We start from the raw sequence: 23,582 nt of genomic DNA, 5'->3' as shown, positions 1-23,582 counted from the left end.
GTATCTGCTTCTCTCCCAGAATCCACAGGTGATGCGGTACATGATTTCACCCCAGGCGACCTGGTGTACGTAAAGAAGTTTGTCCAGAAAGACTGTCTCCAACCCAGATTTGAGGGCCCCTACTCTGTGATCCTGACTACTCCTACAGCTCTGAAGCTTGAGGGCAAGAGCACCTGGATTCACGCCTCCCACTGCAAGACAGACAAAACGAGCCTATAAAAGATGACTACCTTCTTCTATATCCTTTCCATATGCTTACTGTCTGTCCCAGGGTGGACAGCTACCACATTTTGGGTAGATACGCAAAAATCCAGACGTATCGATTTGATTACTGTGACATAGGGAATTGCGCAGGAATGATATGGTATGCTGCATAGTCCCCTTATACAGGAAAGCTATAAACAATGCTGTTCCAACCCCCCATGACAGAGTCCAATTGAGAGATCTAGTTTAGGGTCAGTTGGGAGAACTCCATGTGTCACTTAGGGTAGGGCTCAATTGTTTGGGGGCGTCCCATAAGGGGGCAGCTTCTAAGATAATTGGGTGAAGAAATCCACCTCCCCTCTCCCCACACATGGACAGTCTCAAAGGCCCCGAAGCAAGGGAAAGCTTAGTTGTCACGCTGTCTCTGTATACTGGAGGTAGGGGGCCTAAGCTGACCCTAAGCTGGGGCCCTGACTAATCCCTCAACCTGGAGGTACTGTTAAAGGTACAGAGGTCCAGGCCGCCAGCGTAACCCCTACCTCCTGAAGATCCCTGCACCTCAGTAATCTAGTCCTGAGAAGGACCCCGATCACAACCAAAGGGAACAAGAAATAATATGCCCAAACACAGTATTTAGACGAACGAGACAGTACAAGGGAAAAACCAAAACCACCTTGCATACAAACAACTACAACAGAGGGAAAACCAACGGGAAAGGAGATAAATGATAAAGCGAGGAAAGGGAAAAACACTTCCAAATACACTTATCTCAGCAACTCCAAACACCACGATCCGCTCTGTCAGTCTGAATGAAATGCTTTCACCGACACCTCCCAAACAGACCAGCAGGTATATGAAGGAGTCTCACTACAGAAGTATTGATTGCAGCTGGGTGAGGCTGGACCTCAACTAGCCCAGAGAGAGAGAGAGAATTAACTCCCTCACTGCCGAGAAACACAAAGCACCAACAAGTCAGCTGCGAGAAGTCAGGCTGTGTACTCGTGACGATCTTCGTGGCAACACACCCGTGACATTAGTGTTTAGGGGGGATTGTCAGGGTAAAAAAGAATATATATTTCTCTACTTTTATACGCTTTGCTTATGTACTAACCACCATTTTGTGTCTTATAACAATAAGCTTTCCTTGCTACGTGTTACTTAGATTGAAATTTATGCTAAGATGGTGCCAGTATCAGCCAAGCACCTGTTTCAGAGAAACGAAACCAAAACATCAACTGACTGTTGTCTGCCCAGAGACTGAGTTAAGGAGACGTGGACCAATCAGGAGTGGCCGGATACTAGACATTTATGGCTTACCCCGCCCCGAACAATCCATTTATGGCTTACCCCGCCCCGAACAACCCCTTTCCCCTCCCCATTATGTAGTGTATTTAAGTTTGTGCATGCGGAAATAAAGAGGAACATTGCTGAGATCGTGGCTTGCTAGTAGCCTTCTGAGCATGCTCTGAGTTTGAACCAGCTTGTTGTCTGACTCATTCTTTGAATGGTTGACCCATGCTCATAGCCTTAATTTGGAGTGACTGGAGGACGAGTGGAATGTCGCTACGACCCCGACAGAACATTTAGGGCGGGACCACTGCCTGAAGGACTTTAAGGCCATAGGCTAAATGTTGACCGGACAACACATCCAATTTATAATGTTTACTAAATGTGGATATATTGGCCCAGGTTGCTGCCTGGCAAATTTGGCCCACTGACGCTCCAGCTCTCTCTGCCCAAGAAGCGGAGATTGCCCGAGTAGAATGAGCTTTAAGCGAAATTGGTGGATCCTTCCCCTCAGATTCATATGTGAGGGCGATAGTCTTTGTCAACCACCTTGCTAGAGTCGGCTTAGAAGCTTTCTTGCCCTTATTCACACCCGAAAATTGCAAAAAAAGGTTTGAGTCTCTCCTCCAGGGGGCTGTGACTTCTATATAACGAACAATTGCCCTCCTGACGTCCAAGGTATGGAAGGATTTTTCCTTTTCATTTTTGGGGGACTGGCAGAAAGACGGCAGTATTATCTCCTGATTCAGGTTTGAGCTGGACACCACCTTAGGGAGAAAGGAGGGGTCCAGTTTAAGAACCAATCTGTCTTCCAGAATCTTAAGGTATGGGTCCAGAACTGAGAGAGCCTGGATCTTGCCTACCCGTTTCACTGTAGTAACTGCAACAAGAAAGGCTGATTTCATAAAAAGCAGGTCTATTGATGTTTCTTCTAGTGGTTCAAAGGGAGACTTACATAAAGCCCTCAACACAAGGTTCAGATCCCACGGCGGTACTAGACTCCTTATCGTGGGTTTTAAACGAGCGGTGGCTTTTATGAACCTTGATATCCATGGGTGGTCTATTAAGGAGTAGTCCAAAAAAGCACTCAGGGCCGAGATATGAACTTTTAACGTATTTGGCCTCAGACCCTTATCAAATCCCTCTTGGTGGAAATCCAATATCGCTGGGATATTCGGGTGAGTCGAATTTCCCACAGACTGACCTGCAAAGTTACAGAACTGTTTCCAAATCCTAGCATAGATGGCTGACATTACTGGTTTCCTACAGGCCTGTAGAGTCGTAATTACCCGATGGGAAAGGCCCTTAGAGGCTAGGATCCGCCTCTCAGGTTCCATGCTGTCAATTGGAGGAATTGGATGTTCGGATGTAACAAGGGACCCTGCAATAGAAGATCTCTCCTGGCTGGGAGTCTGAATGGGAGATCCACCGCCATCCGGTATAGCAGAGGGAACCAGCTCTTTTTGGGCCAGTAGGGCGCTATCAGAATAAGAGCTCCCCTCTCCTGTTGGATTTTCCTTAGTACTCTTGAGATGAGAGGGACTGGAGGAAAGGCGTACACCAGTTTTGTCCCCCACGACTGAGAAAGGGCATCTATTCCTTCTGGACTGTCGGCTGGGTCCAAGGAAAAAAAGCGCTGCAGCTTTCTGTTTTTCCTTGTTGCGAACAGGTCTATAAACGGGGTGCCCCATCGTTGAATGATTTGAAGAAACGCCTCCGGATTCAGCTCCCAATCTGAGGGACCAACTCTTGCCCTGCTGAGAAAGTCTGCTACCACATTTTCGGACCCCCTTAGATGAATAGCCGATATTGAAAGGACATTTCTCTCCGCCCAGTAGAAAATTCTTGCCGCCAAGGATTGTAACCATTTTCCTTTTGGACCTCCTTGTCGACGAAGAAAAGCGATGGTGGTGCTGTTGTCTGAGAAAATTCTTAGATGATTTCCTCTGAGCAAATGCTGACATCTTTGAAGAGTCTCCCAGACCGCCTTTAGCTCTCTGAAATTTGACGACCTGTGTTGCATCTCTTTGGGCCACGTCCCTTGTAGATATCTGTTTCCTATGCTTGCTCCCCAGCCTCTTTGGCTGGCATCCATATGGATCTGGATTGAAGGAAGAAGGATCCAGTCTACCGCGTTTTCCAAGTTTGAAAGGTCTGTCCACCAGGAAAGGGAGTTTTTTAGCTCTCTTGACAGCCTCATTTTCTTGTCTAACCCCGATGGTCGTCTGTTCCAAACTGACAGGATCGACTTCTGTAATGGCCTTGAACGGGCCTGTGCCCATTTCACGCTTGGAATGCATGAGGTCATCAGTTCTCAGACCCGCATGGCGTATCTGATTGAGGTGGTCTTCCGTTTCTTGAAGCTGTAAATTTCCAGTTTTATTTTTTGTCTTTTCTCCTGGTGCAAGGAGGACTTCTGAAGACTGGAGTCTAAGAGTACCCCTAGAAATACTTTTGTAGTACTTGGATGGAGGTTTGATTTTTCCCAATTGATTTTCCATCCCAAGTATTCCAGGGTTTCGATCGTATGCTCTTGTTGAATAAGAAGAGGAGACTCTGACTCTGCCACCAACAATATATCGTCCAGGTAAGGGATGATTATAATCCCCTGTGTTCTTAAGAAGGCCGCTACTTCTGTCATAACCTTTGTGAATATTCGAGGGGCCGAGGATAGACCGAAGGGTAGGCAAGTGAATTGAAAGTGGTGTACTGTGCCCTCCTGTTCTAGAGCGAACCTTAGGTATTGCTGGTGACTTGGGTGAATTGGAACATGGTAATATGCATCCTTGAGGTCTAGGGTGCACATTACCGATCCCTTCTCTATCAATGGAGTGCTGGTTTTTATAGTTTCCATTTTGAATCTTTTGTATTCCACCCACTGGTTTAAGGGCTTGAGGTTTATAACCGTACGGCGTTTGCCCGAGGGTTTTAACACCGAGAAGAGGGAGGAGTAATGGCCTAAACCTTGCTCTGAAGGGGGAACCTGTCTCACCACGTGTAGGGATTGAAGGACTAATATATTCTGCCATAGACTCTTGAGATCTACGGGGGAGCGAGGACGAGTGATTTGGAAACGACGAGGGGGAGTATGGGAGAAGTCTATTTTGAAACCTTCCCCTAAGGAATGTAGGATCCATTGATTTTTTGTAACGGATGCCCACTTGTCCTGAAAGAAAAGAAGCCTGCCCCCTACTCCTGATCTGCTCTGTCCTTTCCTCCTTTCCTGTAAGACCATCTCCCCATCTTACCCTTACCTTTGTAATCACGTTTAGGGGATCGACGGGGTCCACGAAAGGGCCGGTATCTTTTAACCCTATCTTCGGGAAATCCTTTTTTCTTGTCGGATGCTCTTTCTAGGATCTCGTCCAACGCTGGACCAAAGACCCGAGCACCCGAAAAGGGAATTGAGCACAATTTATTCTTTGAGTGGCTATCCCCCGACCACGTCTTTAGCCATCATGCCCGTCTAGCTGTATTAGATAATACGCTACATCTAGCTGCGAATCTGACCGATTCGGCCGAGGCATCAGCCATGAATTGCGTTGCCAGCTTTAACATGGGAAGAGAGTCTGATGGCATCTCTACAGGGGAGTCTGACCTAATTTGATCTGACAGCTCGTCCAACCAAAGGCACATGGATCTTGCTACTGAAGTGGCTGCGATATTTGATTTAATTATGGCTGCTGAAGCTTCCCAGCTCCTCTTGAGCATACTCTCAGCCTTCCTATCCATTGAGTCCTTGAGGCAAGACGAGTCTTCAAAGGGGATGGATGTTTTTTTAGCCACTTTCGCTATTGGAACATCTACTTTAGGGATCTCCTCCCAGAGTTTGATATCCTCCGGATTGAAAGGAAGACGGGATTTAAAGTCTCTTGGCACAATGAGTCTTTTCTCCACTTCTTCCCATTCCTCCATAATCATTGATTTTAAATGCTCATTTACAGGGAACACTCTATTTCTCCGAGTTCTCAGACCTGCGAACATTTCATCTTGTCTGGAATGGGAGACCCGAGTGTCCTCCAAGTTCATAGTATGCCTGACGGACTTTAACAGTTCGTCCGTATGTTCTGTAGAGAAGATATATTTCTTTCTCTCTTGTGAGGGTAACTGAGAGAAGCGATCCTCATCCTCTTCTAAACTGTGCTCTGATGCTGAGTCTGAATATTCTCCTTCCTCAGACACCTCTTCCATCTCCCACCTAGGTCTTTTCTGATGAGGAGAAGGCTGTACTATCTGGGGTGACGGTTGTGTATGGGAAGACATGAGGGTCGAGACTGTACTCTGGACCTCCTCACGTATCATAGATTTTATATCCGTCAAAAAAGAAGGTTTTTCTTCCTTTAGGACCTCGGCTATACATTATTTACACAGCCGCTTTTTATACGAGTCCTGAAGCTTTGTGTTGCAGTCTACACATCGTCTTGACTTTTTGGAAGAAGATCCAGACCTCTGGGTTCCCCTCTCCTAATCCATAAAAACATATAAAAGGACACCGGAGATTTACTATAAAACCCTGTCCTAGAATACTCTGATCTATCCAGAGAAGGGTTTTAAGCCTGTACTCACACTGCCCAGGGACTCTGAGGGGGCTTCTGACCGTGAAGGATTAGCTTCCATGGTGTCAGTGTGTGTGTGGCAGAGGTGCACCCTTTAATAGGGTCTTACCTGATCCAGGTGATGGCTTATCGCTGGGGCGTGGCTTTCTCAATGCCCTGGAGGTTCATCACTGCCTCCGGGCACCTGCGTTGAAGCCCCTCTCATATAGGAGAAGAAGCGGCGTGCGTTCCACCCTGGAACGCAAGAAGGCCAAAGCGGACGTCCGCTCTTCTGACTCCGCCCACCGGAAGTCTCGCACAGCGTGCGGCGTGCGTTCCACCCTGGAGCGCACGCCGGCCCCAAAGCGGATGTTCCTGGATGACTCCGCCTCCCGCCGGAAGCCATACACCGCGCTCCTCTGTGGAGCGCACGCCGGCACAGCGCAACGCTCAGAGCCCCCGGGGGATACAGCGGTAAGTGGCGGTCTTCTGGCTGAGGGACCCCGCAAAGGGGCATCAGCATGGAGCCTCTGGACTGAAGGAAGGGGAGAGTTCTGAGACCCCCCAATCCCCCTAGCTCTCAGGTAACGCTTTATCTTCGGAAACCTCCCATAGCGTCCTGTCCTGCTAGGGACAAGAAAAACACTGAGGGTGTGATGGGGGGGTGGGGCTTTTAACCTCTCATGTGTTTCCTGTCCCTAGAGGAACAGAGGACTTAACTCCTGTCGTGCAATTATGATGGACGTACTGGTAAAAGAAGATCATGTGGCAATACTAAAGCAACATCTCAAGACATCAGCCAGGAAGTTAAAGCTTGGGCGGAAATGGGTCTTCCAAATGGACAATGACATGAAGTATACTGCCAAAATGGTAACAAAGTGGCTTAAGGATAACAAAGTCAATGTTTTAGAGTGACCATCATAAAGCCCTGATCTCAATCTTATTGAAAATTTATGGGCAAAGCTGAAAAGGCAGAGACGAGCAAGGCGACCTACAAACCTGGATCAGTCACACCAGTTTTGTCAGGAGGAATGGGCCCAAATTCCGACCAACTATTGTGAGAAGCTTGTGGAAGGATATCCCAAACGTTTGATCCAAGTCTTTCAGTTTAAGGGCAATGGTACCAAATGCTATTGAAATGTATGTAAACTTTTGACTTTGCAGTAAGTTATAAAAATTCCTTAAAATATTCTCTCTCTCATTATTCTGGCATTTGGCAAATATTATAAATGATGGTAATCCTAATTGACCTAAAACGGGAAAGGTTTATTCTGATTTCATGTCAGATATTGAAAAAAACATGCAGATGTGTCTTTTTATGTATTGTATGTAAAGTTCTGGTTTCTACTGTAGGTGATATCCAGAAGTCTATTGATCCTATTCTGAACATTATTGGAGAGTTTGGTGAATGGTCAGGCCTGTCCATTAATCGGGATAAGTCGGTTATTCTACCATTTGATGATATCCCTGATTCGAGCATATTAGAACATACACGAATACAAACGGTTGAGAAATTCTAATACCGAGTATAAGTATAACGATAAGATCTCCGGATTACATTGTACTGAATCTATATCTTCTTCTGGAAAAGTATTAAAAGAAAATCGATGCGTGGTGGAAATTACCATTATCAGCTGTAGGAAGAGGGAACTTATTACAAATGACATTGATGCCCCAACTCTTATACATTCTGCATAATGCCCCTATTTGGATCCATAATTCCCATTTTCAGAAAATTCATAGCAAGTTTCATTCTCTTATATGGAAAAAGAAATCGGCTAGGATAAAATGTGAATATCTACAAAGTGACAAGGAATCTGGTGGATTGGCGATTCCTAATGCACTAATATATTATATTGCAATATTTGGGTGGGAAGCATAGCGCTGCAAACCCAAATAGTATTAAGGGGTTAATTACCTCAAGAACACGGTGGAATATTCCTATTCATATAGTGGAGGAAGTGGGAGGAGGCCTGACAGGAAGTGGTGGATGCGGAGCCTGCCGTGTGCTGCAAGAGTTGTGCTGTGTGTGGAGAGAGCTCCTGGGAAGGGAGGAGAGCCAGGCGGAGGTGACCGAGTGGACCAGTAGGAGGCGACCGGAGGGACGAGCGCAAGAGAGCGCTGTGGCAGCGTGCAGTGCCGGCCAGCGGAGGGTGCCAGGTGGTGGTGACCAGGAGGTGATCAGGAGGACCGGTAAGAGGCGACCGGAGGGACAAGCGCGCTGTGATAGCGTGCAGCGTCCCTAGAGGAGGTGAGTGAGGGGCAGGAGGCCGCGATAAGCGGCCCTACTGAACCCAAGTGTGTACTGTACTGTATTGTATTTGTATCTGTATTGTAATTGTATTGTATTCCCTAGTCCATATTTAATTGATCACCCCCGTCCATATTTAACTGATCCCTCTGACCACATTAAATTGACCCCCCGTCCTCATTTAATTGATCCCCGACCACCCCCCATCCATATTAAAGTGATCCCCCTGACCACATTTAAATGATTGATCCCCCTTGTCCTATTTAATAGATTCCCCTTGTCCACTTTTACTCATCCCCAGTCCCTATCTATTTGCCTTATCCCCCACCATATTTTATTAACCCCTGTCCATAATTAATTGATTGATTCCCCAGACCACAATTAATTATTTCCCCAGTCCATATTTATTGATATTATTGATACTTATTGATCCCCAGTCCTTAGTTAATTGACCCACCGTCCATACCTATTTATTTGCTTTACCCCCCATCCTATTTAATTAAACCCCCTGTCCATAATTAATTGATTGATTCCCTAGTCCACAATTAATTATTTCCCCAGTTCATACTTATTGATCCCAGTCCATAGTTAATTGACACACCGTCCATACTTAATTAATCCACCTGACCCACTCAGCTGATCCCCCGTCCATACTTAATTGATACTTAATTGATCCCCGTCCATACTTAACTGATCCCGCGCCGATATCTAATCGATACACTTGCACATCCCTAATTGATCCCCGTCCATACACCAATATATAAATAATTGTGTTTTGTACTTGTACATATATACTGACTGTATCCCCATATTTAGAATGACGTCCATGTTGGCTGGAGCCGTGCAGTGTACATCTTGCGCAATGTATGCATTCCCTGAGCTACCGCTCAGGGATCCATACTGCTGCGAGAGATGTGAGCATATCGTGCACTTGGAAGCCCAAATCCTGGATCTAAGTGCTCAGATAGCGGTACTGAGGAGCATCGACAACATGGAACGGAGTTTGCTGCTCACCGAGCAGACACTCAATGGGTCAACACTGGGGGTGGAGCTTAGTGGGGAAGCGCAGGCTGAACAGGCAGGGAGCTGGGTAACAGTTAGAAGGGATAGAGGGAAGAAGTATAGGAAGGCTGGTTCAGAACCGGCATTATTGGAGCACGACAGATCCTCTGACCGCCGGGGGAGTGTATGCTCCAGTAATGAGGGGGAGGGGGGAAGTGTAGGGCAGGCTAGACAGGTCCTGGTAGTGGGTGACTATTATTAGGGGGACAGACAGGGCAATCTGTCACAAAGACCGGGATCGCCGAACGGTGTGCTGCCTCCCTGGCGCTCGAGTCCGGCACATCGCGGATCGGGTTGACAGGTTACTGGGTGGGGCTGGCGAAGACCCAGCGGTCATGGTCCACATTGGCACCAATGACAAAGTGAGTGGTAGATGGAGGGTCCTTAAAAATGATTTCAGGGATCTAGGTAGGAAGCTTAGGGCAAGGACCTCCAAGGTAGTTTTCTCAGAAATACTACCAATCCCGCGAGCCACACAGGAGCGCCAACGGGAGGTTAGGGAGGTGAATAAGTGGCTAAAGAGTTGGTGCAAGGCAGAAGGGTTTGGGTTCATGGAGAACTGGGCCGACTTCGCTGTCGGCTACAGGCTCTACCGTACGGACGGGCTGCACCTCAATGGGGAGGGTGCAGCGGTGCTGGGGAAGAAGATGGCTAATAGGTTGGAGGAGTTTTTAAACTAGAGACGGGGGGGGGGGGAAACCAAGGAAATAGGTGGGATGTGAGGCAAGCAAGGGGGAAGGGGAGAAGTGAATATAATGAGGGTGGAGAGGGGGGTGGGGATAGTACAGTTAGATCGTTAGAGAAGAATAGGATGCTAAATAACCCCAAAGTTTTATCTTGCATGCTGACCAACGCAAGAAGCCTGACCAATAAGGCGGATGAGCTGCGGGCGCTTATATCGGAAGAGAGGTATGACATCGTAGGTATAACAGAGACTTGGCTAGACGATAGCTACGACTGGGCGGTAAATTTAACAGATTATAGTTTATTTAGAAGGGACCGGAAACAGGGGAAGGGCGGAGGAGTCTGCTTATATGTAAAGTCACGTCTAAAGCCCAGACTAAGGGAAGATATAGGAGCGGGAGAAGAGGGGGTCGAGTCCATGTGGGTAGAGATAGAGGGGGCAAAAAATAATAATAAAATATTACTGGGGGTCTGCTATAAGCCACCCAATATAACAGAGGAGAATGAGAAACTGCTATTAGGACAAATAGACAAAGTAGCAAAACATAATGAGGTGATTGTAATGGGGGACTTCAACTACCCGGATATTGACTGGGAAACAGAAACCTGTAGATCTCAGAAAGGAAAAAGGTTCTTGACAAATATCAAGGATAATTATCTCTCCCAACTAGTGCAGGAACCAACGAGAGGGAAGGCCGTGTTGGACTTAATATTGACTAATAGGCCTGATAGAATAACTGAGGTACAGATAGGGGGGCACCTAGGTAATAGCGATCATAATATTATCAATTTCAAAATGCCCTTCAGTAGGGTTATCAATAAGGGAACAACTAAAACATTAAACTTTAGGAGGGCGAAGTTTGATCAGCTGAAAGAAAACCTTCAACTTATAGACTGGGACAAAGTTCTTAATCAAGGAAATACGAATAGTAAATGGGAAACCTTCAAAAGAATTCTGAATACTCAGTGCGAGAGGTATATACCGTATGGGAATAAAAGGGCCAGAAATAAGAGGAAACCAATATGGTTGAATAAGAACGTAAAAGGGGCATTAAATAGCAAAAAAGAGGCATTCAAGAGATTAAAACAGGAAAACAGCAAGGAGGCACTAATGTGTTACAAGGAAAAAACGAGAACCTGCAAAAAACAAATAAAAATAGCAAAGGAGGAAACAGAGACGTATTGCTAGGGAAAGTAGATCAAATCCCAAACTGTTCTTTACGTATATAAATAGTAAAAGGATTAAATCGAATAATATTGGACCGATAAAAAGTGATGAAGGCAAAATCATAGAGAAAGATGAGGATAAAGCTAATCTATTAAATAATTTTTTTTCGTCAACTTTCACAAAGGAAAAAGAACTAACAGGAGAAATGAGAAGTGACAAGCTTAATCCTCCACTAAGTATGACAAATCTAACCCAAGCTGGGGTACAGAAACGCCTCAGTAACATTAAAATAAACAAATCACCAGGACCTGATGGCATACACCCACGGGTACTAAGGGAACTAAGTAATATGATAGACAGACCGTTATATCTTATATTTAAGGACTCTGTTGAGACTGGGTCTGTACCACTTAATTGGCGACAGGCGAATGTAGTGCCAGTATTCAAAAAGGGAGCAAAAAGTAACACCGGAAACTATCGGCCGGTGAGTCTGACGTCCGTTGTGGGCAAAATTTTTGAAGGCTTTATTAATGAGGCAATCAAGGAGCATCTTGATGCTAATAATCTATTAACCCCGAACCAACATGGATTCATGAGGAATCGTTCCTGCCAAACAAACCTGATTGACTTCTACGAGGAGGTTAGCTCTCGAGAAGATCAGGGGGAACCAGTGGATGTCGTGTATCTCGACTTCTCAAAAGCGTTCGATAGCGTGCCACATAATAGGTTGGTATACAAAATGAGAATGATGGGGCTGGGGGAAAATGTCTGCAAGTGGGTAGCTAACTGGCTAAAGGATAGAAGGCAGAGGGTGGTTATAAATGGAATATACTCAGATTGGGTAAGCGTCACTAGTGGGGTACCACAGGGGTCTGTACTAGGCCCAATGTTATTTAATATCTTTATTAATGACATAGTCAACGGGATAAATAGTAAAATATCAATATTTGCAGATGACACAAAGTTATGTAAAACAATTAATACAAAAGAGGATAGTGAAGACCTACAGAGGGATTTGGATAAGCTGGGTAGGTGGAGCATTAAATGGCAAATGAGGTTTAACGAGGAGAAATGTAAGGTCATACATATGGGAAGGAAAAATGGAAGTCACCAGTACTCACTGAATGGGAAATCATTGGGGAATTCAGAGATGGAGAAGGACTTGGGCATCTTGATTGATAGCAAACTAAATTGGAGTGCCCAAAGTCAGGCCGCTGCTGTAAGGGCAAACAGGGTAATGGGATGTATCAGAAGAGGTATAGCTGCAAAGGATGAGAACATTGTTCTTCCACTGTACAAAGCACTGGTCAGACCACACTTGGAATACTGTGCTCAGTTATGGGCCCCAATATATAGAAAGGATATAAATGAGCTTGAAAAGGTACAAAGGAGGGCAACAAAATTAATAAGGGGAATGGAGGGACTGCAATACCCAGAGAGGTTGGCAAAACTAGGACTATTCAGCCTGGAAAAGAGAAGGTTGAGGGGGGACATAATAAATGTGTACAAATATGTTAGGGGACAGTATAGAGACCTTGCCTGGGATTTGTTCAAAAGGAGGGATATTACGGTAACAAGAGGGCATTCACTAAGACTGGAAGAGAAAAGGTTTCAGCACCAGCATAGGAAGGGGTTCTTTACGGTAAGAGCAGTGAGAATATGGAATTCACTGAGTGAGGAGACGGTAATGTCGGATTCACTGCACCAGTTCAAGCGGGGACTGGATGCTTTTCTAGATACCAGGCAGATTTCTGCATATACTTAAAAATAGAATAAAATAGTAGGTTGATACAGGGATTTATTCTGACTGCTGGTTTCAGAGTCGGGAGGGAATTTTTCCTCAGGTGAAGATTGGCTAAATCATTTGGGGTTTTTGCCCTCCTCTGGATCAACTTTAGCAATTACAGAACTAACAGGTCGAACTTGATGGACGCAAGTCTTTATTCGGCTTTACTAACTATGTAACTGAATGACCTCGCACACAAGAAATCAATATACCCTACACTTGCTCTACTCTACAAGGTCCGGGATAGGGGTAAAGATATAATGGAAATAGGAGACTGCAATGAATATACACCTATATGGTTTAATAATGAATATGCAGAGGTCTATAAATTAGAGGGATTCCGGAGTTGGGTGGATAAAGGAATATATACGATATAAAACATATATACGATATAAAACATATTGTCTGAAGGGATACTTAAGTCCTTTAATGAATTAAAGGGGGGATTTGGGTTAACAAATAAACAATTCTAGAAATATCTACAGTTTCGGCATTCATTTAATGCACAATCAAGATGGACGCCCTTTTGGGTAGAAAATAATACTTTTGTTAAGTTGGTATTAGAGAAGGGAAATACTAAGGGTCGTATTTCTGATATTTACTGAGTCCTTCTTGATAATTATTTAAAAATATTTCCTTCTCCAGCTAGACAAAAATGGATGGAGATATAGGTCCAATTTCTGAGGATCAATGGAGAGCGGTATTAGAACTGGTACCCCAATTATCTGTAAATGAGGCTGAGATTTCCCCAGATCATATTAATACATAGGAAATATAAGACGCCTAGATTCCTATGTAACATAGGATACCGGACTGCCGCTGAATGTCCAAGATGTAACATGGATGCTGCGGGCCTATTACATACGCTATGGGAATGCCGGGAGTCAGGTAAATACTGGAAAGGAGTTCTGTCTATTATAAAGAGGGTATATAAAATAGATATTCAACCAGACCACAAAAAATGCCTATTAGGTTATATTAGAGGATGATATGGAATTTGACCCAATTTCAATAGGGATTTCACATATTTTATTTCAAGCTAGGAAACATATTGCATCCAAATGGATTAACCCCTCACCTCCAGAAATGAGTGAACCCAAAAATAGGATAAATAATATTATCAGATTAGAAAAAGGGGTATGTAAAAAACAAAACTCAATGAATAAATTAGAGAAAATATAGGGCTTATGGTTGGATACACCAGGAATGCCATCAAGGGGGTTATTGCTGGAGAGACAATTTAACTGATGGGATGGGGGGGGGCGGGGACTGGCGAGGTCTAATGTTTCATTGTAATGTGTATTGGAATTCCCTAACATGTGGTATGGGTAATATAGCACACCTATATGTGTATAGGATTATAATGTTTATTACAATATTATAGTTATATAAGAGATTTCAAGAATGTGGAATGTTAATTGTAAGATATAGTAACTGCAAGTTATCAGATGGTAATGGGCAAGCTGAAAGGATATATAGGAGAGATGCATGTATGTCATCCCTATGATATGTTATTTTATTTCATTATTGTATGTACTGATTTCTTGTTTTATCCAAAAAAAAAAATAGTGAAAAAAATCTCAAAAGTGTATTGGATTAAAAAAAAAAAGATCACGAAAAAAGGTTCTCCACTGTGTGGGTTCTCTTGTGACTATCAAGAATCATTTTACGATTAAAACATTTCCCACATTCTGAACATGAAAAAGGCTTCTCCCCTGTGTGAGTTCTCTGGTGTTTAACCAAAGCTGATTTAAGGTTAAAACATTTCCCACATTCTGGACATGAAAAAGGCTTCTCCCCTGTGTGGGTTCTCTGGTGCCTAATCAAAACTGATTTTTGGTTAAAACATTTCCCACATTCTGAACAAGAAAAAGGCTTCTCCCCTGTGTGGGTTCTCTTGTGGCAATCAAGAACCATTTTACGATTAAAACATTTCCCACATTCTGAACATGAAAAAGGCTTCTCTCCTGTGTGAGTTCTTTGGTGAGTAACAAGATCTGATTTCTGGTTAAAACATTTCCCACATTCTGAACAGGAAAAGGGCTTCTCTCCTGTGTGAGTTATCTGGTGTCTATCAAGATGCACTTTCTGGTTAAAACATTTCCCACATTCTGAACATGAAAAAGGCTTCTCCCCTGTGTGAGTTCTCTGGTGACGAACAAGAGCTGATTTCTGGTTACAACATTTCCCACATTCTGAACATGAAAATGAATTCTCCACTGCGTGGATTCTCTGGTGATTAACAAAAACTGATTTCTGGTTAAAACATTTTCCACATTTGGAATAAAAAAATCTATTCTCCATTGTGTGTATTTTTTGATGTTTAAGAATATGCTTTTTGAGGGTAAAACTGTTTCCATTTTCTGAATGTGAAAATGATTTCTTTGCATTAGGAGCAGTTTGTATTGTAATGCTTATTTTATTTTGATTTTCCTTAGTAGTCGGTAATGAATCAGCAGACAGGACATGTTTCATAGAATTAGATGATAGATCTTTGCTGTGAAGGGATGATGGTATATCTGGAGTAATGGCATTCACTTCAGTTGTATCCTGTGGGATCTCAACATCATCCAATTTAAAAATCTTCTGTCCATCTGATCTTCTGGTACAGTCATCTGCCAAGAAAAAAAAAAATTATTAATTTTTAATAAAATATCCTTGAAATTTATATTTTTTAACATTTCTACTTAAAATGTCTAAACAAACAGATCCCTGGGCTACAAGCTAGTCCAGGAAAATGAAAAAATATATGCTCAAGCTTAAAAATCTATTTTATTAGACACAAATCTAAAAAATAGAGGATTTTAAATATTCCTCTATTTTTTAGATTTGTGTCTAATAAAATTGATTTTTAAACTTGAGCATATATCCCTTCATTTCCCTGGATTAGCATTTAGCCCAAGGATGTGTTTGTTTAGATTGATTTAGAAGTGGTATGCAATCTTTATTTCTTTTTCAGTGGGATTCTTGTGTTAATTGTACTTAAAATGTCTGTAGAAATGGCAAGTTATTGACCGAATGACAGTTCACAGTCTAATAGAAAACCTCATAGGATGAACCAGTAGAGCGTGATGTCCAACTGTTTGTTCATTCTGCCTCCAAAATATGGAATAAGAAGCCACCAAACAATGTTATGTAGGCAAAAATAATATCAATAAAAACTTCTACTCATCTCACAAAAAACAAGTCCCCACTCAAGTCAAACAGAGGATTCCACATTATTAGATTTTCAAAGGCTCTTTAGAATCAACATGGCTTCCATAAACCAATCCAGCAAAATCCGCTCTTTCTAAGTCAGATCTCCCCCTCGCTTCTGAGCCTTGCAGTGCGCCCAAACAACATTTAGCATCCATGTATTTGGCATTACTATAGTGAGAATAACTCACTTAATTTACGGTGTGTGTCTCCTGGAGCTCAATCTGGGCACTATGTGTTTGGTAAAAAAAAATGGCCAATGTGCAATTATTACTCTCCAACATCCACTGCGTGCTAATTTTCAGAAAGTGCCTATGTAGTCAAAATAATCAAAACTTTTATAGATTAATTCACTGAGGGTTATAATTTCCAAAATGAATTCACTTTATGGGGATTTTTACTTTCCGGGTTTTCTGACATTTTGTCATATTAGGGCTTCTGCAAATGGTGGGTCCCATCTCCTCTGGGATCTGCTCCTGCGACGTCTGCTTCTGTCACCAGTAGAGAAATTTTTACCGCACACTCATTCTGCAGACGGCGCTGGTGATGGAGGAGACGTCAGAACCAGAAGCTCTGGGCGGCGCAGACTCTGTCCAGCCACTAAGATTAGGGTGCCTGGGACCTGTAGTACTATCCAGTCTGGCAGTATAGGTGTGTGTGCTGTCCAGCTGGAGTAATCTGCTCCCTGCTTCAGCCATTTGGAAAGCACCGCACCCTACTAAAGCTCGGAGCATATTGCCGGAAGCTGCCAGATACAGCCTTGTTCTCCTCTGGTTCAGTCCTCTGTGCTCAGCTCCCGGCTTGTGTAGTTGTTTACTGTTGTGACCCCGGCCCGTTTACTGACTACTCTTGTGTCTTCTGATTTTGTATTTTCTCTTCCCTCATGGTTCTGACCCAACTACCTGAATATTCTTCCTGCCATCTCACTCCACAGAACAGCAGGTAACACCGTGGCCCAAGCCTAAGGATTTCTGTGTAAGAACAGATCCATGTAGTGGAGTTAAATAAGTGATGAGCAAGACGATCCCTGGGATCTAGAAAATGAAGTAGATAGCGCCAAGCCTGTTCGTGGTGGCCATCTTTTGAGCTGCCAGGTGACCATGAACAGTGCCCCCAATACATTGTGTCTGCAAACTATTCCAGCAAAATCTGCATTCAAATAGCTAAATGGCGCTTCTTCTCTTCTTAACCTGCCATGTGCCCAGACAGTAGTGTACAACCATATATAGGGGATTGTCAGATTCAAGAGAAGTTAGAAAATAATTTGTAAGGTCCATTTGTTTCCTATTATCCTTTGTGAAGAATCTCAAAGTTATCACCACATAAAGTGACACGTTAGATTAGAAAAATGGGACCTGATTAAAAAGCAAAACTGGCTGCGGGAAGGGGTTAAATCAGAGTATTTTGGGCACCAACTACTATAGTCAAAAACTGTAAGTATAGACAATAACATCTACTGAAATTATCAAACTCAACAGTCTCCATTAGCAAATAGTGAGTAACTAGTGGTGAAACCTCTCTGGGGTAATTAGAGTCTGGGGCTCGGTGGCTCTTGGGAATCTAAACTATCGTAAGGGACAATATTTTCTATCAGATGAGTTTCAAGAAGAAATATTAGACGTTCAAAGAGAACTTTTTATAATAGTGCAGAGATGAGGTGTCTTAAATTTAGACCTTGGGCATTTGGAAAAAGCAATGGAGATCTTTTTTCAAAGACTAGCAGAGTGTAATGAGTCTCACATAAGTGAGGCCGGCCGATCCCACCACAACCTGTAAAAAAAAAGAATTTTTTTTATTCTATGTTAGATCCCCAACAACAATGTATATTTGGGGAGAGACCTCCAACAATAAACTGGAGTTTAGAGAAAGTATTAGTGCCCCCATTTCAGGAGAGATTGTGCAGTAATCTGAATTCCTTAGGATTGAAAACATAATGGAATTTATGACGTGGAGTGAATCCATGAAACCAGGGCTCGAGCCAACACATCTCCTGCAGACGTGAATAAATGTATATTACAGCCATCAGCCACGCACAGCTTAGAGATATATCATGGCACAGGTGTAATGTTTTCTGTATAGTTTATCACAATCCTGTTTGAAGTTAGATTTAAAATAAATTTTAAAGTTTAGATAAAAGGAAACTCTGTTGTTATTGCATCATTACCCTCCGCTTTCTCTTACAGGCCCATCATAATATTTTTCTTTAAGTGATTTTCTCACTAGTCAGCACATTCTACGTACGCTGTCATTTGGCTTTGTGGTTTACAGATCTGGGCAGGTAACGGTCAGCGTCTTCTAATCCCAGGGGGTAGGTGGATCCTCCAGGTTGTAAGTTCTACAGAAAAGGGCTTTCACAATTCACAAAGTCATTTGAACATTTTCAGATGGAGGAGAATGCTATGCTCTAGCAGCAAAATGCTGATCACACGATTGTGATACGGCCGGACTACACTACCAATAAAGCAGCCACAGCCGGTGTCTGAGAAGACTATATGACCTCTCTGCATTTAGTGTTTACTACTCACCTGGGTAGTCATATGTAGGAATCTCCTCTTTACACCGCTCATCACCCCTCACATATGTCTCTGTAGTATTAATATGGGTCAGATCTTCACCCTGAAACAAATATTGTAAAAGTCACAGACAGATGGAGAAGTCACATCTATGATCAGCTCTAATCCTGCCATCTCCACCGTTCTCATTACACAAGTCGAAAACATATAAAACTGGTAGATAAAACAAGACTGAACACAAGACCTTCACAGTCGTCTACACATCATAGGGGAGATCTCATGACACCTTCTCTCCATCTACCTGATGATCCTGAGGAACATTGGGATCTTCTTGTTTACAGTCCTGTGGAAGAAGAGGATGGGGACATCTCTCTGGTGTTGTCCTCTTACTGGATAGATCTGGAAGAAACACATACAGGGTCTGAATTCATTCTTTACATACAGATAATTTTAGGCCGTGTGTATTCAGTTCTGTCTATTACCTGGTGATGTGAGGGGCTGGGGAACCTCCATCATGACGTCCTTGTACAGATCTTTGTGTCCTTTTAAATACTCCCACTCCTCCATGGAGAAATAGACAGCGACATCCTGACACCTTATAGGAACCTGACACATACAATGATATCATCATTCCCCAATCCCTTAATAGCGTACTGTATAATGTCCAAGCATTCCCAGCAGTGTCACCTCTCCAGTCAGCAGCTCAATCATCTTGTAGGTGAGTTCTAGGATCTTCTGGTCATTGATGTCCTCATGTATGAAGGGATGAGGTGGAGGCCCCGTGATTGGGCTCAGGGGTCTTCTCCATTCCTCAGACATAGGGTCCTGACAGCGCTCACTAGAGGTCTTCTTCACTACTGTGTAATCCTGATAATGGAGAAACGCCTTAATAAATCTCAGTACAGACATTTCCAGAGTCCTCACCTCTCCAGTTCTGCCCATCTGTTATTCCCATAGATAAGAATGATGTAATGTGACGTCATCAGAATCTCTCACCTCTCCAGTAAGCCGGAAGAGGATCTCTAGGGTGAGGTGTAATATCCTCTCCGCCATCTTGTGTCTGTCCATATCCATCCTTGATGGGTAAAATCAGGAAAATGCTCTTCTATAAAAGAACTGAGAGGATCCAAAATTGTAGAGACCTGAATGAGAAGATGATGAGCCGATGTAACATCATAAATATTCTGTGTAATAATACAATTACTGGAGACAATAAGGGAAATATATGAGATTTTTTATTTTACAGTATCTAGTTTTCTTCTTTACATCTAGTAATAAAACCTATATATTTTAGGCCACAGACAACAAGCAGTTTCTTCCTTGGAGTCTGTAGCTGAACACGTTTCTCAAAGACTCATCTTCCTTATTGCTAATTCTCATCTCATTTACCGACACTAGAATCGGCATTAGCAATACTGCAGGAGATATTCATTACACGTAACATGAGAAATAAATACTTCATGATGAAGACGACATCTTCATCTTCTTCTACGGCTCTGTAAATATATTTGGCCAGAGTCCATCACTGACTACATCTCCACCGGCCGTCTATATGAATGTTTCCCGTCTTTCCCGGACTGTAATCTTCTATCTCGTTAGATCTTATGTCTCATTCACACATAGAAGTTTGAGGCATTTAGAAAACCTTTTTTATTTTCACAAACACCTCGGACAGAAATTATTTGATACCAAAGTCTCCATGTACAGTGTTTTATGGAGTTTATTTCTGGCCTTAGACTTTCCTATATTACAAGAAAAACACCAGAAAAAAAACAGATATTAAAATGTTTCAAAAGAAAATTGGTACCAACAATTCTTGTAAAAAGAAAAAAAACATGCAAAAATAAATTTTCTTATTTTTTAATACGTTAAACATTTAAGAAAAACAAAAAACCTCTTTTGGGCACCAGAACATAGATGTTCACCGCAGGGATGGCACAAGTGCGGCGGAAACACAAACCCTGGCAGTTTAACCACTTGCTGCTGACAAAAACAAACATGGCATCTAAGAAGGTTTGGTAGAGTTTTGCTGAAAGCCCCTTCTCCCCCAAGGTCTTGATAATATGGGGCAGTCTAGTTACAACGATACCATGGTAGTTTAACCACTTGCTACTGTCAAAAGCAAACATGGCATCTAATAAGGTTTGACAGAGTTGGGCTAAATGCCCCTCCTTCCCCAAGTACTCGATTGTTTGGGGCTACTTAGTTACTATAATACTTAAATGCCTAATAATGGTGTCTGGGCCTGCAATGTACAAAAGTCTATTAGGTCGGGCCTTTTACAAGGTCAAACCTGGCCTAAACAAGTTAGATAACAGAGTGTCTGACAAAATGTTCTCTTGAGAAAAAGTTAGTGTGAGATACATTCTTTCTTTCTCTTCCCATAGAACTTATGTTATGCAAGGAGTGATAATAACATGATTTTAAAGCAAGCCGACAAAATGGAGTTGCTCTAGCATGAGTATCAATATGTCCTTTACACTTTTAACGCCCCCATACACATTCGACAAAAGTTGCATGAAAGCACTGATTTCGGGGGTTTGGTCGACTATATAATGTATTTGGGGGCCTCCCGACAGATGATGTCAGGGCAGAGAAGGATCTGGCATCCTGAATTTCAGAGGCTAATCCGTTTGTTTTTCCTGTAGATAATCCTCCGCTAGAGGAGTCTGGAGGCGACTCTCTCATACAGACCACAGGAAAGCTGGAATATTTGTGTGTATGGGGGAGGGAGTCAGGAGAGATAGCCGTCTGCCAAATGACCGTTCAGTCAACACTTATCTCATGTGTATGGGGCCGTTAGTATTACACTGACAGGCAGTGATAATACACGGCACTACAGTAGTACAGTGCATCACCGGAGCAATCAGAGGCTTGTATGTTGTATGATCGCACTAATGAGAGTTGTTTAAAAAAAGTTTTAAAAAAAAGTTTAACATGAAAAAAAAATAGATCAGTTTTAGCAACAAGAAAAATCGGTCACTATACAGACTCACTGCACAATATTGGTTGAGTCACGTCCATAACAACTTTACTATATTCTATTATCCTATAGACATCCTATACACAGTGGAGTAGACTGAAATCACAGCTCCAAATATAAAACATAAATATAACCATATATACATAACTGAGACCAGATAGTATGGAGATGAATGAGGGAGACCAAAGTCCAAAAATAAACTTTACTTTACAAGAACTTGATATACATCAGATAGCAGGCACAACACTTCATGGATGCTTCTTTTGTATTATGCAGAGTCATGAACCGGTTACACGTGTCGGTACTTAACTTTTGTTACAAGCTACAACAGTCCAGCAAATCATTATAAGTAGGCCAAACATCCCCTGTGGGGACCATACGGGTAACCTCAGCTCCCAGCTGATTTGTGAGTACCGTTCATAAGCGATAAATATAAATATATATATATATATATATATTTACACACACACACACACACACACACACACACACACACACACACACACACACACAGTACAGTACAGACCAAAAGTTTGGACACACCTCATTTAAATATTTTTCTGTATTTTCTTGACTATGAACATTGTACATTCACACTGAAGGCATCAAAACTATGAATTAACACGTGTGGAATTATATACTTAACAAAAAAAGTGTGAAACAACTGAAAATATGTCTTATATTCTAGGTTCTTCAAAGTAGCCACCTTTTGCTTTGATGACTGCTTTGCACACTCTTGGCATTCTCTTGATGGTGTGTCCAAACTTTTGGTCTGTACTGCATATACAACACGGCTGCAAGGACAGTGCACGCACACTCAGCTCTGCTACATATGCACATTTATATGTTATATAATAATAATAATTTTTATTTATATAGCGCCAACATATTCCGCAGCAAACTTTTGGTCTGTACTGTATGTATGTATGTATATATTATATTATATTATATAATATATATACATACACACACACACACACACACACACACACACACACACACATACACTGTGGCTGGTGGGGGAGCGGCAGCGTAGCGGGGCACAGGAGGCAGGAGCCACCTACTGTAGACTACACTGTGCTCGCTGCTAAAGAAAATGAATATTCGCTGCTTCCCACGCCCATGGATGTGGGGAGCAGTGAATATTCATTCTCCTTAATAGCTCTCACAATGTTGCCGCAGCACGGCTACTGCTGCGGCTCGGCGGTCACGTGTGCTCACTATTAAAGAGAATGAATATTAAATTTCATCTTCAGTTCTTCGTAGGAGAACTCATGTCCCAGTTTGGCGACACTGTAGTTTCCTCTCCAGACAATTGTTTGCTTAAATTCTGTTAGTCTAAGATAAGGAATCGTCCATATCATTTCCCTTCCGCTGACATCCCCACTATCATCATGGGTCACTTCAACATCCCCATTGACACTTCCCTCTCATCTGCCTCTAAGCTTCTATCTCTCACTTCCTCTTTCGGCCTCGCTCAATGGTCCTCCACAGACACACTCAAAGATGTCCACACTCTGGACCTCATCTTCACCCGCCTCTGTTCCCTATCTAACCTCTCTAACTCACCTCTCCTTCTTTCTGACCACAACCTACTTATATTCTCTTCCCTCTCCTCTCGAGGTGCTCAATCCCCACTCCACAAACCTGCACACCCTCGCAGAAATCTTAAACACCTTGATCTACATTCACTTTCAGAGTCTCTTCTCCCTCTTGCAAACATAAGCTCCTTACACAATGCAGATGCTGCCGCTTTATATAACACCACTATATCTGCATCTCCCAAATCGGCTTCCCCTCTCAGACATACCAAAGCTCACAAAATTAACAGGCAACCCTGGCACAGCAGCCTGACTAAAGAACTGAGGCGGGCTTCCAGAGTTGCTGAGCAGAGATGGAAAAGATCCCACTCCA

The 23,582-nt window shown here is 42.9% G+C and overlaps 1 protein-coding gene across 1 annotated transcript in view; it reads right to left on the bottom strand.

The window, feature by feature from the left end:
- LOC141205548 (uncharacterized) overlaps positions 1–23,582 on the bottom strand; it is a 94,201-nt gene that overhangs the window by 45,986 nt on the left and 24,633 nt on the right. Inside the window, exons 2-8 of the mRNA XM_073664114.1 lie at positions 19,682–19,827; positions 19,373–19,552; positions 19,168–19,291; positions 18,987–19,084; positions 18,698–18,788; positions 14,675–15,592; positions 4,740–4,745 (exon numbers count right to left, since the gene is read on the bottom strand). Coding sequence (XP_073520215.1) covers positions 4,740–4,745; positions 14,675–15,592; positions 18,698–18,788; positions 18,987–19,084; positions 19,168–19,291; positions 19,373–19,552; positions 19,682–19,759 — 1,495 coding nt within the window. The 5' untranslated portion in view covers positions 19,760–19,827. The remainder of the gene's footprint in view (positions 1–4,739; positions 4,746–14,674; positions 15,593–18,697; positions 18,789–18,986; positions 19,085–19,167; positions 19,292–19,372; positions 19,553–19,681; positions 19,828–23,582) is intronic.

The sequence above is a fragment of the Phyllobates terribilis genome, unplaced genomic scaffold (assembly GCF_046119375.1).
Source record: "Phyllobates terribilis strain yellow unplaced genomic scaffold, ASM4611937v1 Scaffold_140__1_contigs__length_4765195, whole genome shotgun sequence".
In the NCBI taxonomy this organism is placed as follows: Eukaryota; Metazoa; Chordata; class Amphibia; order Anura; family Dendrobatidae; genus Phyllobates; species Phyllobates terribilis.
Note: the sequence above shows the minus strand (reverse complement) of the source record. Positions and strands in the feature narration are given on the sequence as shown.